General features: G+C 42.7%; 1 protein-coding gene across 1 annotated transcript; it reads left to right on the forward strand.

Moving 5' to 3' along the window:
- Nucleotides 1-317: 317 nt before the first annotated feature.
- On the forward strand, nucleotides 318-11,127 carry LOC106587228 (neuronal acetylcholine receptor subunit beta-4). Its single transcript, XM_014175411.2, has 6 exons — nucleotides 318-770; nucleotides 6,684-6,829; nucleotides 7,695-7,739; nucleotides 8,202-8,311; nucleotides 8,480-9,557; nucleotides 10,275-11,127. The coding sequence occupies exons 1-6, from the start codon at nucleotides 722-724 to the stop codon at nucleotides 10,437-10,439; spliced, it is 1,593 nt and encodes a 530-aa protein (XP_014030886.1). The 5' UTR covers nucleotides 318-721; the 3' UTR covers nucleotides 10,440-11,127.
- Nucleotides 11,128-12,515: the final 1,388 nt, after the last annotated feature.

The raw sequence follows: 12,515 nt of genomic DNA on the forward strand, positions 1-12,515 counted from the left end.
CACTACGGTCACATATGGTCATATGAATGTAGATTTGATAGAGGACTGGCCACCCCTCATAACCTGGTTCCTCTCTAGGTTTCTTCCTAGGTTCTGGCCTTTCTAGGGAGTTTTTCCTAGCCACGGTGCTTCTACACCTGCATTGCTTGCTGTTTGGGGTTTTAGGCTGGATTTCTGTACAGCACTTTGTGACATCTGCTGATGTATGAAGGGCTTTATAAATACATTTGATTGATAGATTTTGTTGTGGATTAATACATGAAGAAAACAAAACATTTTTATTGTCATAAATGTTATTGTTTATAGCCTAAGTAGTATCACAGAAATCCTCCTACAACCTATTACAGATCACATGGTTAAGTATCAACATTGAAGGTAGAATGGAAAATAGCAATTAGTCGATCCAAGATTTGCGCTCAGGAGATCATGTTATGTGTGAGAGCGATGCGCAACGAGTAAGGAAGGTGGAACGGTGTATGTTGGGGAAAGGGTCTCGTTTCTATCCCAACGCTGCTGCAAATCTCGACCTGGTACAGACACACCGTTTTCAGTAAAAATTTGTTCTAACTAATGCGGGTGTCGTTATTTGTAGAGCCGGACAGGCGCGCGTGTATGGAGCTTTTTAGGAGTTGGGAATGCTCGGTAAGCACGTTAGATCCTATTCTTATTATTAGGCTTCCTGAATGAGGACACGGATGGATTTCGTGGCACTGTTGTCAAAATGACTCGGACTCTCACTCTCCTCGCTTTCCTTTTCACTTTGTTAAAATGTAAGTATTTAATGTATGTGAATTTCGATTGCATTGTCAGTTCAGTTGAAAAATCTTCTCTCAACAATGGGTTGTTGTTCTTGTTGTTCTTGTTGTTGTTATAACTACATCTTCAGAAAGGAGGTTCACTTTTGTAATTCACGTACAGTGCATGTAAGAAATTATTTAATTTAATGCCAAATTTCCTTGAGTGCATAAAGGTGTTTATTTTATTATCAAAGAGGAACATAGTTCAACATGTATTGATGCCTTAATTTCAACAACCATATGTCTTAAATAAATTAGATACAATACTGTCAAGAGAATAAAACAATATTTGTATTACCCTTTATTAGGTCGCACATAGGACAAGCAGTGAAGAACATTCACAGGCTAATCAGCCAACCTGGCCTAAGAGCATTTCATATTATTTACTTTAATCCGACACACTCCATTTAGTATGATATGTTACGTTTGGTATGGCATGTATTAATTTATGGATATCAATCAACCATTTGAAATGAAATGTTATGAATTACAATGTGTATGATATATTACCAATATGCAAAACCTACAATATGATACGATTTTGCAAATGTACAAAATGTTACGAATCTTCAAAAGGTATGATATGTTACGAATTCCAATTTGTTGTGGCAACGTAGCTAACACTAATGCTAGCTAGCTGGCTAACATTAGCTACGCTAGGGGTTAGGGTTAAGGTTAGGAGTTAGGTTAAAGGGTTAGGGGTTAGGGGAAGGGTTAGCTAAAAGGATTAGGGGAAGGGTTAGCTAAAAGGGTTAAGGGAAGGGTTAGCTAATATGCTAAGTAGTTGCAAAGTAGCTAAAAAGTAGTAAGTAGTGGAAAAATTGATAATTAGCTAAAATGCTAAAGTTGTTCGTGATGAGACTGAAAATTAAACCTTTGGGTTGCTAGATGTTAGCATTATATGCCCACCCACCTTTCATTTTTGCCATAAATAACCTTCTGTCTTATGTAACCATACCACACGTAAAAAAATGTTACATTTATTAAATGTATTATTATTTTTATTTTCGTAACATCTCATATCGAACATCTCATTCCAAAATCATGGCCATTAATATGGAGTTGGTCCCCCCTTTGCTGCTACAACAGCCTCCACACTTCTGGGAAGGCTTTACACTAGATGTTGGAACATTGCTGCGGGGACATGCCTCCATTCAGTATTAGTGAGGTCGGAGGCCTGGACAAGTCTCTGAATGTCCTTGAGTGGCCCAGCCAGAGCTCAGACTTGAACCTGATCGAACATCTTTGGAGAGACCTGAAAATAGCTGTGCAGCAATCCCCATCCAACCTGACAAAGCTTGACAGGATCTGCTGAGAAAATTTGGAGAACCTCCCAAAATACAGGTGTGCCAAGCTTGTAGCATGATACCCAAGAAGACTTGATGCTGTAATCCCTGCCAAATGTGCTTCAACAAAGTACTGATTAAAGTGTCTGAATTTACATGGTAAAATAATGGTTAAATAAAATAAAAATTGTCAAAGACTCCAGCCACCCTAGTCATACTGTTCTCTTTGCTACCGCACGGCAAGCGGTACTGGAGCGCCAAGTCTAGGTCCATGAGGCTTATAAACAGCTTCTACCACCCAAGCAGTAGGACTACTGAACATCTCATCAAATGGCTACCCAGACTATTTGCATCTCCATAGACAAACATTGGTAGTAGAATGGCCTTACTGAAGGGCTCAGTGACTTTCAACGTGGCATCATAGGATGCCACCTTTCCAACAAGTCAGTTTGTCAAATTTCTGCCCTGCTATACTATTTGCATTTCCCCCCCCCCCCCCCTCTTTTATACTGCTGCTACTCTCTGTTATTATCTATGCATAAGTCACTTTAATAGCTCTACCTACATGTATATATTATCTCAATTACCTCGACTAACTGGTGCCACCGCACATAGACTCTGTACCGGTACCCCCTGTATATAGCCTCGCTATTGTTATTTAACTGCTGCTCTTTAATTATTTGTTACTTTTATTTCTTATTTTTCTTTAGGTATTTTTCTTAAAACTGCATTGTTGGTTAATGACTTGTAAGTAAGCATTTCACTGTAAGGTCTACACCTGTTGTATTGGGCGCATGTGACAAATAAAAGGTGATTTGATTTGATTTGAATAAAACAAATGGTAATATAATTTTTTTTTCTAAAAACCTGTTTTTGCTTTGTCATTATGGGGTATTGTGTGTGGATTGATGAGAATAAGGCTGTAACGTAACAAAATGTGGAAAAAGTCAAGGGGTCTGAATACTTCCAGAAGGCACTGTATAGTGTTTATTTCAATGCAAATGCTCTCTCTTATCATGAGGCACTAAGTCAAACCTGTTACAGTAGCCTTTACAATCAGTCAGCAAATATAAGGGCATTCTCGGTATTATCATAGAAAACATGTTGTGTGTATTCACTGTGCTCTGGTTAAAGGAGGAGTTTGGTTAAAAGGTTTCCAACAAATGGGTATCAATTGGCCACAATAACACTGATTAAGGAGCTCTGACCGGCCCTTCTCAGGAAGAGAGTAAAGGATCATATATCACACTTTGCCTATACAGTACACTGGCCATTTACAGCACCTTCTTGCAAGCGAATTTGACAGTTGGGATAGATGCTATGTGTAGATTTTTACTTGTCCACTCTGTCTTGTTTGGTTCGTTATCATAACATGTAGGACCTGAAAATAAAGCCAGGGAAAATGGCTAAAGCACACAGACCTGGCTGGTGACCAGGCTACATAGTATGTCTGTGCTCAGCGTGGAGAACCTGGCAGTAATATTCTAACCACACAGCTAAATGCCACAGTGTTCTGTAATCAGTAGGACCTCTGGCATGTCTTGAGGGCCAACACTGAAATCCAGATAACAGGATATTTTTTGCCTGCTGTTTTCTATTTGGTCAAAAGACATGCACCTCCCAATCTCGTCATAGATGCAATTTTTGAGAATGCAGTATTCTGGAGCGTAGAGCAGAGTAACCTTTTTAAAAGTCAACCATTGCTGATTCAGTCACTCTATTAACACCGCTGCCCTCTCCTGCCAATCAACATAATGTCAATGCCACACTTTTAAAATTGTTGCCATTAAAAGGAATGTACATTCAAATCAAATGTTATTTGTCACATGCGCCGAATACAACAGGTGCAGAGCTTACCGGGAAATGCTTACTTACAAGCCCTTAACCAACAATGCAGTTCAAGAAATAGAGTTAAGAAAATATTTAAAAAGTAAAATAAAAAATAACACGAGAAAATTACATAACAATAACGAGGCTATATACAGGGGGTACCGGTACCGAGTCAATGTGTGGGGGTACAGGCTAGTTGAGGTAATTTGTACATGTAGGTAGAGGTAAAGTGACTATGTATAGATAATAAACAGTGTCAATGTAAATAGCCATTTGAATAATTGTTCAGCAGTCTTATGGCTTGGGGGTAGAAGCTGTTAAGGAGCCTTTTGGACCAAGACTTGGCGCTCCGGTACTGCTTGCCGTGCTGTAGCAGAGAGAACAGTCTACTTTGGTGACTGGAGTCTTTGACAATGTTTTGGGCCTTCCACGGACACCGCCTAGTGTATAGGTCTTTGATGGCAGGAAGCTTGGCCCCAGTGATGTACTGGGCCATACGTACTACCCTCTGTAGCGCCTTACGGTCAGATGCCGAGCAGTTACCATACCAGGCGGTGATGCAACCGGTCAGGATGCTCTCGAAGATGCAGCTGTATAACTTTTTTAGGATCTGGGGACACATGCCAAATCTTTTTAGTCTCCTGAAGGGGAAAAGGTGTTGTTGTGCGCCCTTCATGACTGTCTTGCTGTGCTTGGACCATGATAGTTTGTTGGTGATGTGGACACCAAGGAACTTGAAACTCTCGACCGGCTCCACTTCAGCCCCGTCAATGTTAATGGGGGCCTGTTCGGCCCGTCTTTTCCTGTAGTCCACAATCAGCTCCTTTGTCTTGCTCACATTGAGGGAAAGGTTGTTGTCCTGGCACCACACCGCCAGGCCTCTTACCTCCTCCCTATAGGCTGTCTCCCCTTTCAAGACCCAGTTGATACACGCACACACACACACACACACACACACACACACACACACACACACACACACACACACACACACACACACACACACACACACACACACACACACACAGTGTAAAAGCCCTTCTCAGCAGGTAGTGATTAGTAGTTTGAGTTCTGCTCTCCCATTGGCCAGTGCTCTTCACCTCTGGGTAAGGAGTGTGGATGTTTGACAGCAGCCTCCCAGGGCTTTGACAACATGCCATCTGTCTTGTAGAGGTCCCATTGTGTTTGATGGGAGTCCAGCCGAGTGACTGATGATAGGGGTAGCCATGAAAACATGCACCAGTCTATTGTCTGTTGGACACTCCCGAACTCTCAACTCTACATGAAACTATACCTCGATAATTAGGATTTGTGGTAATTGCCTGGCACAAACTGTCACATGGGCCTGTCTGATAATACACTATTGTGAAGAGATCTATAGTCAAAACATGTATCTTATTTTTACCTACTATAATCCATAAATGTGAATCAATACTATGCATGCCAGTCTAGTAGAGGAGAGTCTGACTGCATCACTTATTGTTTTTATAAGAAACAATGTGTTGAAAATTCGAAATTGTTTGCATAGTCAATTTACACACAGCACGGACACACACACTTACCCCACCAGACATGCCACCAGGGGTCTTTTCACAGTCCCCAAATCCAGAACAAATGTAAGAAAATGTACAGTATTATAAAGAGCCATGATTGCATGGAACTCCCTTCCATCCAAGATTGCTCAAGTAAACAGTAAACCTGGTTTTAAAAAACAACGCCTCTCCCCTATTTGATCTAGATATTGTGTGTATGTACTGAAATGTAGGCTATGTAACATTTTAAATGTATGTATATCTGTCCTTGAGCTGTTGTCTATTAATGTTCAATATTATTTCATGTTACATGTTTTATGTGGACCCCAGGAAGATTAGCTTCTGCTATCGCAACAGCTATTAGGGGATCCTAATAAAATACCAAATATCAAACCATGAATCTTCAAATTAATATTTTTCAGTGCAACAGTCTTAGCAGCTATTGTAAAGATTACTCCAAGGCATGTACCTTTTGACTAAGCATTTTTCTCCAAAACAATTTCTCCTGACTGTTCTACTCAGCTACTCTCTGCTACTGTATGACAGAGCATTACTCACTATAGAGGAGGGCTGGTGGGGGAAGAGAGGGTTGTTGGTGGAAGAGAGAGTGTTTTATCGCGTCCCTGTCCTTCCTCTTTCGGGGAGGGGGGGGGGTAAACTGACCTTCGCATCGTGGTGGTATTCATGGCTGGAGCTCATGGCTGATCATGAAGCTTTAGGCTCTGGCTCTGCAACAGCAGAATCGTTAACATTCTGCAGAAACATCTTCCCTCCCATATCGTGGATATTAATTATTCCGTAGAAAGGCTCCAAAGCCCTCATATATTTTTTTCCTATTTATTTAACACGGCCCAAGCCCTATCAGACATTCAGTTTGTTTGGAGTGATATTAAACACTTCCAGGTGCAAGGGTATAAAAACCAGGAAGTGTCACAGTAGGTGTTTTGCTCTGCTCCTCTTTGTCCTGGGTTGGGGAGCTGAAAGACTGAAGTCAGCAACACAGTCTTCATCCAGTCCATACGGGGCTATAAAACATGCTCCATTAAACAACATAAAAAGACAGATGTGACAGTCCAATTATAAAACCAGTGACTAAACACAACAGATACAGCCAGTGGGTCTTTTTTTAATCGCACAGTAATCTAGTTTTTTCATTGTCATAACACAATTGCAATAAAGGTACCAACTCTGACTATTTCCCGCAATTATCTCCAAATCACTGTTGACTCTTTCCACAGGTGGCAGTTGTGCAGACTCAGAGGAGCGTCTGATGAATTGGCTGCTTAGAAACGATCGCTACAACAAGCTGATCCGCCCAGCTGTGAACAGGACAGAGCGGGTCACTGTCAAACTACAGGTGTCCCTGGCCCAACTCATCAGTGTGGTCAGTCTCATGATAGCCATTCCATAGAGCCAGTTAGAGGCCCTGAGACGGAGAGGAGAGATGGGGCAGATGAGGGAGACCACAGAGGGAGAGGAGAGAGCAGAGATGAGAAAACAGAAAGGGAGAGCAGAGCTCAGAGAAGTCAGTGGTAACCATGTTAATTACTTACACAAATTCTACTGAAAGGCCCTGGCCCTAATGACAGCATGGGTATAGGATGGATCTGGCAGGGCTCTCCGTCTCTGTCATGTCCAGATTGAAACTTCAGCTCATTGCCTAAGAGCTGTAAAGCTTAGGAGAGGACGTTGGAGTCCCACACTGATTTACAGGGTCCTCCCTTCCTCCCTGCCCTGGCATGGCCCAGAGAATATCATCAGGACACATACAGTCTCTGTTTATGGCCTCTTATTGTCCTCCTCTTTGGTAATTGAAATTTGAATGTCCTGTAAAGTGTAATGGTATGAGAAGTGTGACATATTTGTTTCAAAGCATTGTGCTGCTGCGTGCATTGGAGGTTTGCCCACTCTGCTGCCCACTCCTTTTTAGGGGTGTTCGTTTTACTTGCTGTTCAGAGTTGATGCAAGCGCTCTGTAGATTTATCAACAGGTCCAACGGCGCTCAGATGGCAGATGTGTCCCAGGCGAGGGTGTCATTTATCTTAACAATTGACCCCATGTGCAGGGAATTTATTCGGTGTGAAAACACATCTCTCACTTTTACTCTCTTCTAAATCAAGCATGTGCACTAGATGAATGTGTGCTGGAGTCTGTATGTGTGTTTTGTCATTAAACATGCTTTGTGTCTCGTATAGTAAATAGTCTGTTTTTAAATGAAGCTAACACTCCACTGCCTTTTTAATTTCCAGAATGAGAGAGAGCAGATTATGACCACCAATGTTTGGCTCACACAGGTAAGTGTGAAGATTATGGTCCTATCGTATTAATCATTCATTACTCAGTCTGTCCCCTCGCCCGTCTCCAGCTCCAGTGTCCTTCTCATTGAACCTGAATTGAAGCAGAACTATGGCTATGACTCAGACAATCCGGAACAGAACAGAATGATAATTGTGCCCACACCCTTCACCACTTTTCATTTCAATGATAATTAATTGTGTAATTGGGAATGATCTGGTGTTGGCAGAGAGTCCTTATGTGAATGAGTGTAACAGTCAGAACAGTGAGGGTAGCCTATCAGTTAAGAGCGCTGGGCCAGTAACCGAAAGGTCGCTGGTTCGAATCCCCGAGCTGACTAGGTGAAACATGTCTCTATGTACCCTTGAGCAAGGCACTTAACCCTAATTGCTTCTCTAAGTCACTCTGGATAAGAGTGTGTGCTAAATGACTACAAAATATGTAACCCTCTGTCTCTCTAGCACTGGGATGACTACAGGCTATCATGGGACCCTTCTCAATATGATGGCATTGACAAGCTTCGTATTCCTTCCAGACACATCTGGCTGCCTGATATTGTGCTCTATAACAAGTAAGTAAGCATTGTCCAGATACATTTTCCAAATGATGAACATTTTCTCATGTAATTTACGGATCATGAAAATCTAACTTGTGATAGTAATACATTTTCTCATAAAGACATAATAGATTTCTGTAATAGAGTCCTCTCCCCCTACCTCCCTCATCACTCTCTCCATAGTGCGGATGGAACCTATGAGGTAACAGTCTTCACCAATGCCATTGTCCAGTTCAACGGCAGCATCGTCTGGCTCCCTCCGGCCATCTATAAGAGTGCCTGCAAGATCGAGGTCAAGCACTTCCCCTTTGACCAGCAGAACTGCACGCTCAAGTTCCGGTCGTGGACCTACGACCACACCGAGCTCGATTTGGTCCTGAAGACAGGGGTGGCCAGCATGGACGACTTCACTCCCAGTGGGGAATGGGACATCTTGGCCCTGCCGGGCAGGCGGACGGTTAACCCTCTGGATCCTACCTACGTGGACCTCACCTATGACTTCATCATCAAGAGGAAGCCGCTGTTCTACACCATCAACCTAATCATCCCCTGTGTCCTCATCACCTCTCTGGCCATCCTGGTCTTCTACCTGCCGTCTGACTGTGGGGAGAAGATGACTCTGTGTATCTCAGTCCTCCTGGCCCTCACTGTGTTCCTCCTCCTGATCTCCAAGATCGTCCCTCCCACCTCGCTGGACGTGCCTCTGATCGGGAAGTACCTAATGTTCACCATGGTGCTGGTGACCTTCTCCATCATTACCAGTGTGTGTGTGCTCAACGTGCACCACCGCTCCCCCAGCACACACACCATGCCCTCCTGGGTCAAGGTAGTGTTCCTCAACAAGCTGCCCCATCTGCTCTTCATGAGACGCCCGCAGAATAACTCTGCCCGCCAGCGGCTACGCCAGCAGAGACAACTCCGAGCTCGCAGGTCCATCCTGGCGGACCTGGGCTACCCTGCCACCACCACGTCCAAAACAGCCACCGCTGCCGCCATGTCTTCCTCTTCTGCCTTCCTCTCCTCTGCCTCGGCCTTCGCCTCCCCGAGACACTTTTACAACAAAGTCACAGCTCCGCTGGGGTACACCCACACCTTCAGGAAGGGGGAGGCCCGCTCCACCGAGTTCCTTCCCAACAGCTTCCCCTCCTCCCAGGACCTCCGCCAGAGAGGCAGCCCAGACTGGGGGGGAGATGTCCAGGAGGCAGTGGACGGGGTCCGCTTCGTGGCTGATCACATGATGGGGGATGATGATAACCAGAATGTAAGTGAACCATGACCGTGTCAATGGGGTTAGTGTTGTGAAATGAGCTGGAGTTAGGACTCAAAGCAGTGTTTTTTTATCCTTGGTCCTGCAGAGACGTAGTGTGTACAGCTTAGTACTTTAACACCTGACTCCACTAATAATCATGACCTTGATCAGCTGGACCAGTTGTGTAAGTGCTGGGCTAGGACAAAAGCCTGCACATGCTGTGGTCCTCAAAGACCAGGAATGAAGAATACTAGGATGTGAGGTAGTTGAGAATAAAATCCAGTAAAATAACCCAGACAGTTGTAATAGATTGTTTTCTTAAACAAATCAATGTAAAAGTGAGGTGACCAGGCTTGAAAAATGGCCACATTCAAAAACTGCTAAGAACAGCAGAGGAGAGGGGTGAAAGGGTCAATAGCTTTTACAAGGTCTGGCTCAGTAATATTTAGACTGGTGCTTTCGCTTTGTTTCTTCATCTTATATTACATTTGCATAATTTTTTACTCATCAATCACATATTGTACTCCATACCCGTACAGTACAAATAAATAAATATATAAATACAAAAATGCATGAAATGAAATGTATGCATTCACTACTGTAAGTCGCTCTGGATATGAGCGTCTGCTAAATGACTAAAATGTAAAATGTAAACGTAATAACCAATTTCTGCATGTCACAGGTGCATGACAGTAATGTGACCATACCTTGCTATCTGTGTGTTCCCAGGTGATTGAGGACTGGAAGTATGTGGCAATGGTGGTGGACCGTATGTTCCTGTGGATCTTTATAATAGTGTGTGTGACTGGAACCCTGGGTCTCTTCCTCCAGCCTCTATTTCAGCATTCAATAGTCCCCATCCAGCAGCCCAGCTCAGACACACCCCGTACCTGAACACCCCCAAGAAGTATGGGGGTCAGACATAGAAACAAGGGTCATAGCCCATCAACCAACGCCATGTGGCCTACAGCAATACAAGTCTCTGTATCTCTTTCTGTTTCTACTACCTGGTCCTAACATGACACAACGGTACAATGAAGAGTTGACTTTTTTCATGTAGTTGAAGCAGAGATACAAAGATGTCCCTCTAAAACCAGACTGAAAGTACAAACATTACCCGGGTGGAGTAATAACCCACAAAATACAGAGATATGTCAGATATCATTTGACTCCTATCCATGTTATATCACCCTGTTGTTGAAATGTAAAGTGTTATGAAAAAAATCTATAAATGTATAAAAAGGTCAGTGAGTTTGATTAAATTCATTAACACCCAATAAAGTCTAAAGTGGTGGAGTACTTCATGAAATGATGTTCAGCGTGATAAAATAAAATAGCTTGACTCAGTTAAAGCAATTTTCAAAGTGCAAATCAGAATATTAGGTCACATTAATAAGATGGATATTGGGCAAAATCATGTAGTTCAGAACATTATGACCCAAGCTAGGGTGTTATAGAGGCCTCCTAACTGATACACCCCATATATAAAATGAGTTGGTGTATGAGTTACAAGTCTATCACCTGTGAATTACTGGGGATATTCCCCACAGATGTAGGACTTTGATGCAATAAACAGTTCCAGTTTAAAAACATATTTGTACTTTTTATTTGGTTATATGTAAGTTTCCTGATTTATCCATGAACAGAAACATAAAGACAGAAGCATAAACATAAAGGCAGTAAGCCTAATAGTTCAACATTGACAGCCACACAAGAAGTTACATATTGTGCCATCTACTGGCCACATTGTAGATGCACACTCTGGCAACACATCCGTTGACGTTGCACCGACTCTCTTGCTATAAGTGTCAATCTCTCCTTTGATCAATCGCCAGAGCCCTGTTTATCACCGACTTTCTGTCACATCAGCTGCTAATGACAAGGCAAAGCAGCTTTGTTCCTGACTCATTAAACATGTGAATCGCCTACCTCAACCGATGATATGTGATTACACTGACCGGTATATCGCACTGACTTCCAGGAAATGTGCAAGCTGCGTGCTTTTCACCTAATAACGTATATATGTTTTATGCCAATAGAGTTTGAATTATTGTACCCTTCTAATATGCTTACACATCTACGAAAGAGTAGCCTCTTTACTAAATGGGATCTTTATCATCTTTGTTGGTCTGTCTTGCCAATGTTTATAGTACTGAAACCTATGTCTTGATGTTAATGTTTCTGTTTTTTGTTTTGTCTGAATTTTGGGGGTGGAATTACAATAATAGTGTTCAAATAATTGTAAATAATGCTTTATCTATACAGCCACACTGGCATGACAATAACATAACAGCACACATCTGCCTTATCAGCTCGATAAGCACAGATGTAACACGTTAACACAGCCCTCAGAATTGTCTACAGCAGCAGGCCATTATTATTTTTGACATACCTTTGGAGAGACCTTGGCAATAGGCAGGATTCCTACTCTTAATGAAAGTGGATTGATAGTTTGAAGCTGCATCCAAAGTAATACATTGAAAGGGGGTTGCAGGTTAATGGAAGTCTAGCTTCCGGTATGAGGTGTGTGAAGGTTGCTTGTCAAGAGGGGGTTGGAGTTGGGGTGCCTGGCCTGGGCTTTGTGTGAGCTTTAGTGTGCAGTTGAGAGCGTCTTTCAGACTCAGTCGATGACCTCTCTTGGAACTACCCACATCATATTCTTCCTGTAATGCGATTTTGCTTGAATACCTTGCACACACTGTAAAACACATTGGTGCGTTGTAAGTGTTTTATCATAACGCTGCTGTTAAACCTTTTTCCTGGCTCTGCCTCTGTCCATTGTGACTTGAGGAACAATAGTATATTGTGTCATGCACGTAAAAAGTTACCAGTTAGCACAAGACGTCGATGACTGAATGGTGCAACAGTATACATCTGTCCATGGTGAGGAAATGTTGCTTCGCGTGAATTGAAGTGGTCTTGCCCTTGAAACCCCAGATACTGTACCTTTCCCCTCAGTTCTAACACTCA

The sequence above is a fragment of the Salmo salar genome, chromosome ssa26 (genome assembly GCF_905237065.1).
Source record: "Salmo salar chromosome ssa26, Ssal_v3.1, whole genome shotgun sequence".
Lineage (NCBI taxonomy): Eukaryota > Metazoa > Chordata > Actinopteri > Salmoniformes > Salmonidae > Salmo > Salmo salar.

Coding starts and splice junctions, on each gene's coding strand:
- LOC106587228 (XM_014175411.2), top strand. CDS start 722: ATGACTCGGACTCTCACTCTCCTCGCTTTCCTTTTCACTTTGTTAAAA. Junction 771..6,683: donor CCTTTTCACTTTGTTAAAAT/GTAAGTATTTAA, acceptor CTCTTTCCACAG/GTGGCAGTTGTGCAGACTCA. Junction 9,558..10,274: donor GGGATGATGATAACCAGAAT/GTAAGTGAACCA, acceptor GTGTGTTCCCAG/GTGATTGAGGACTGGAAGTA.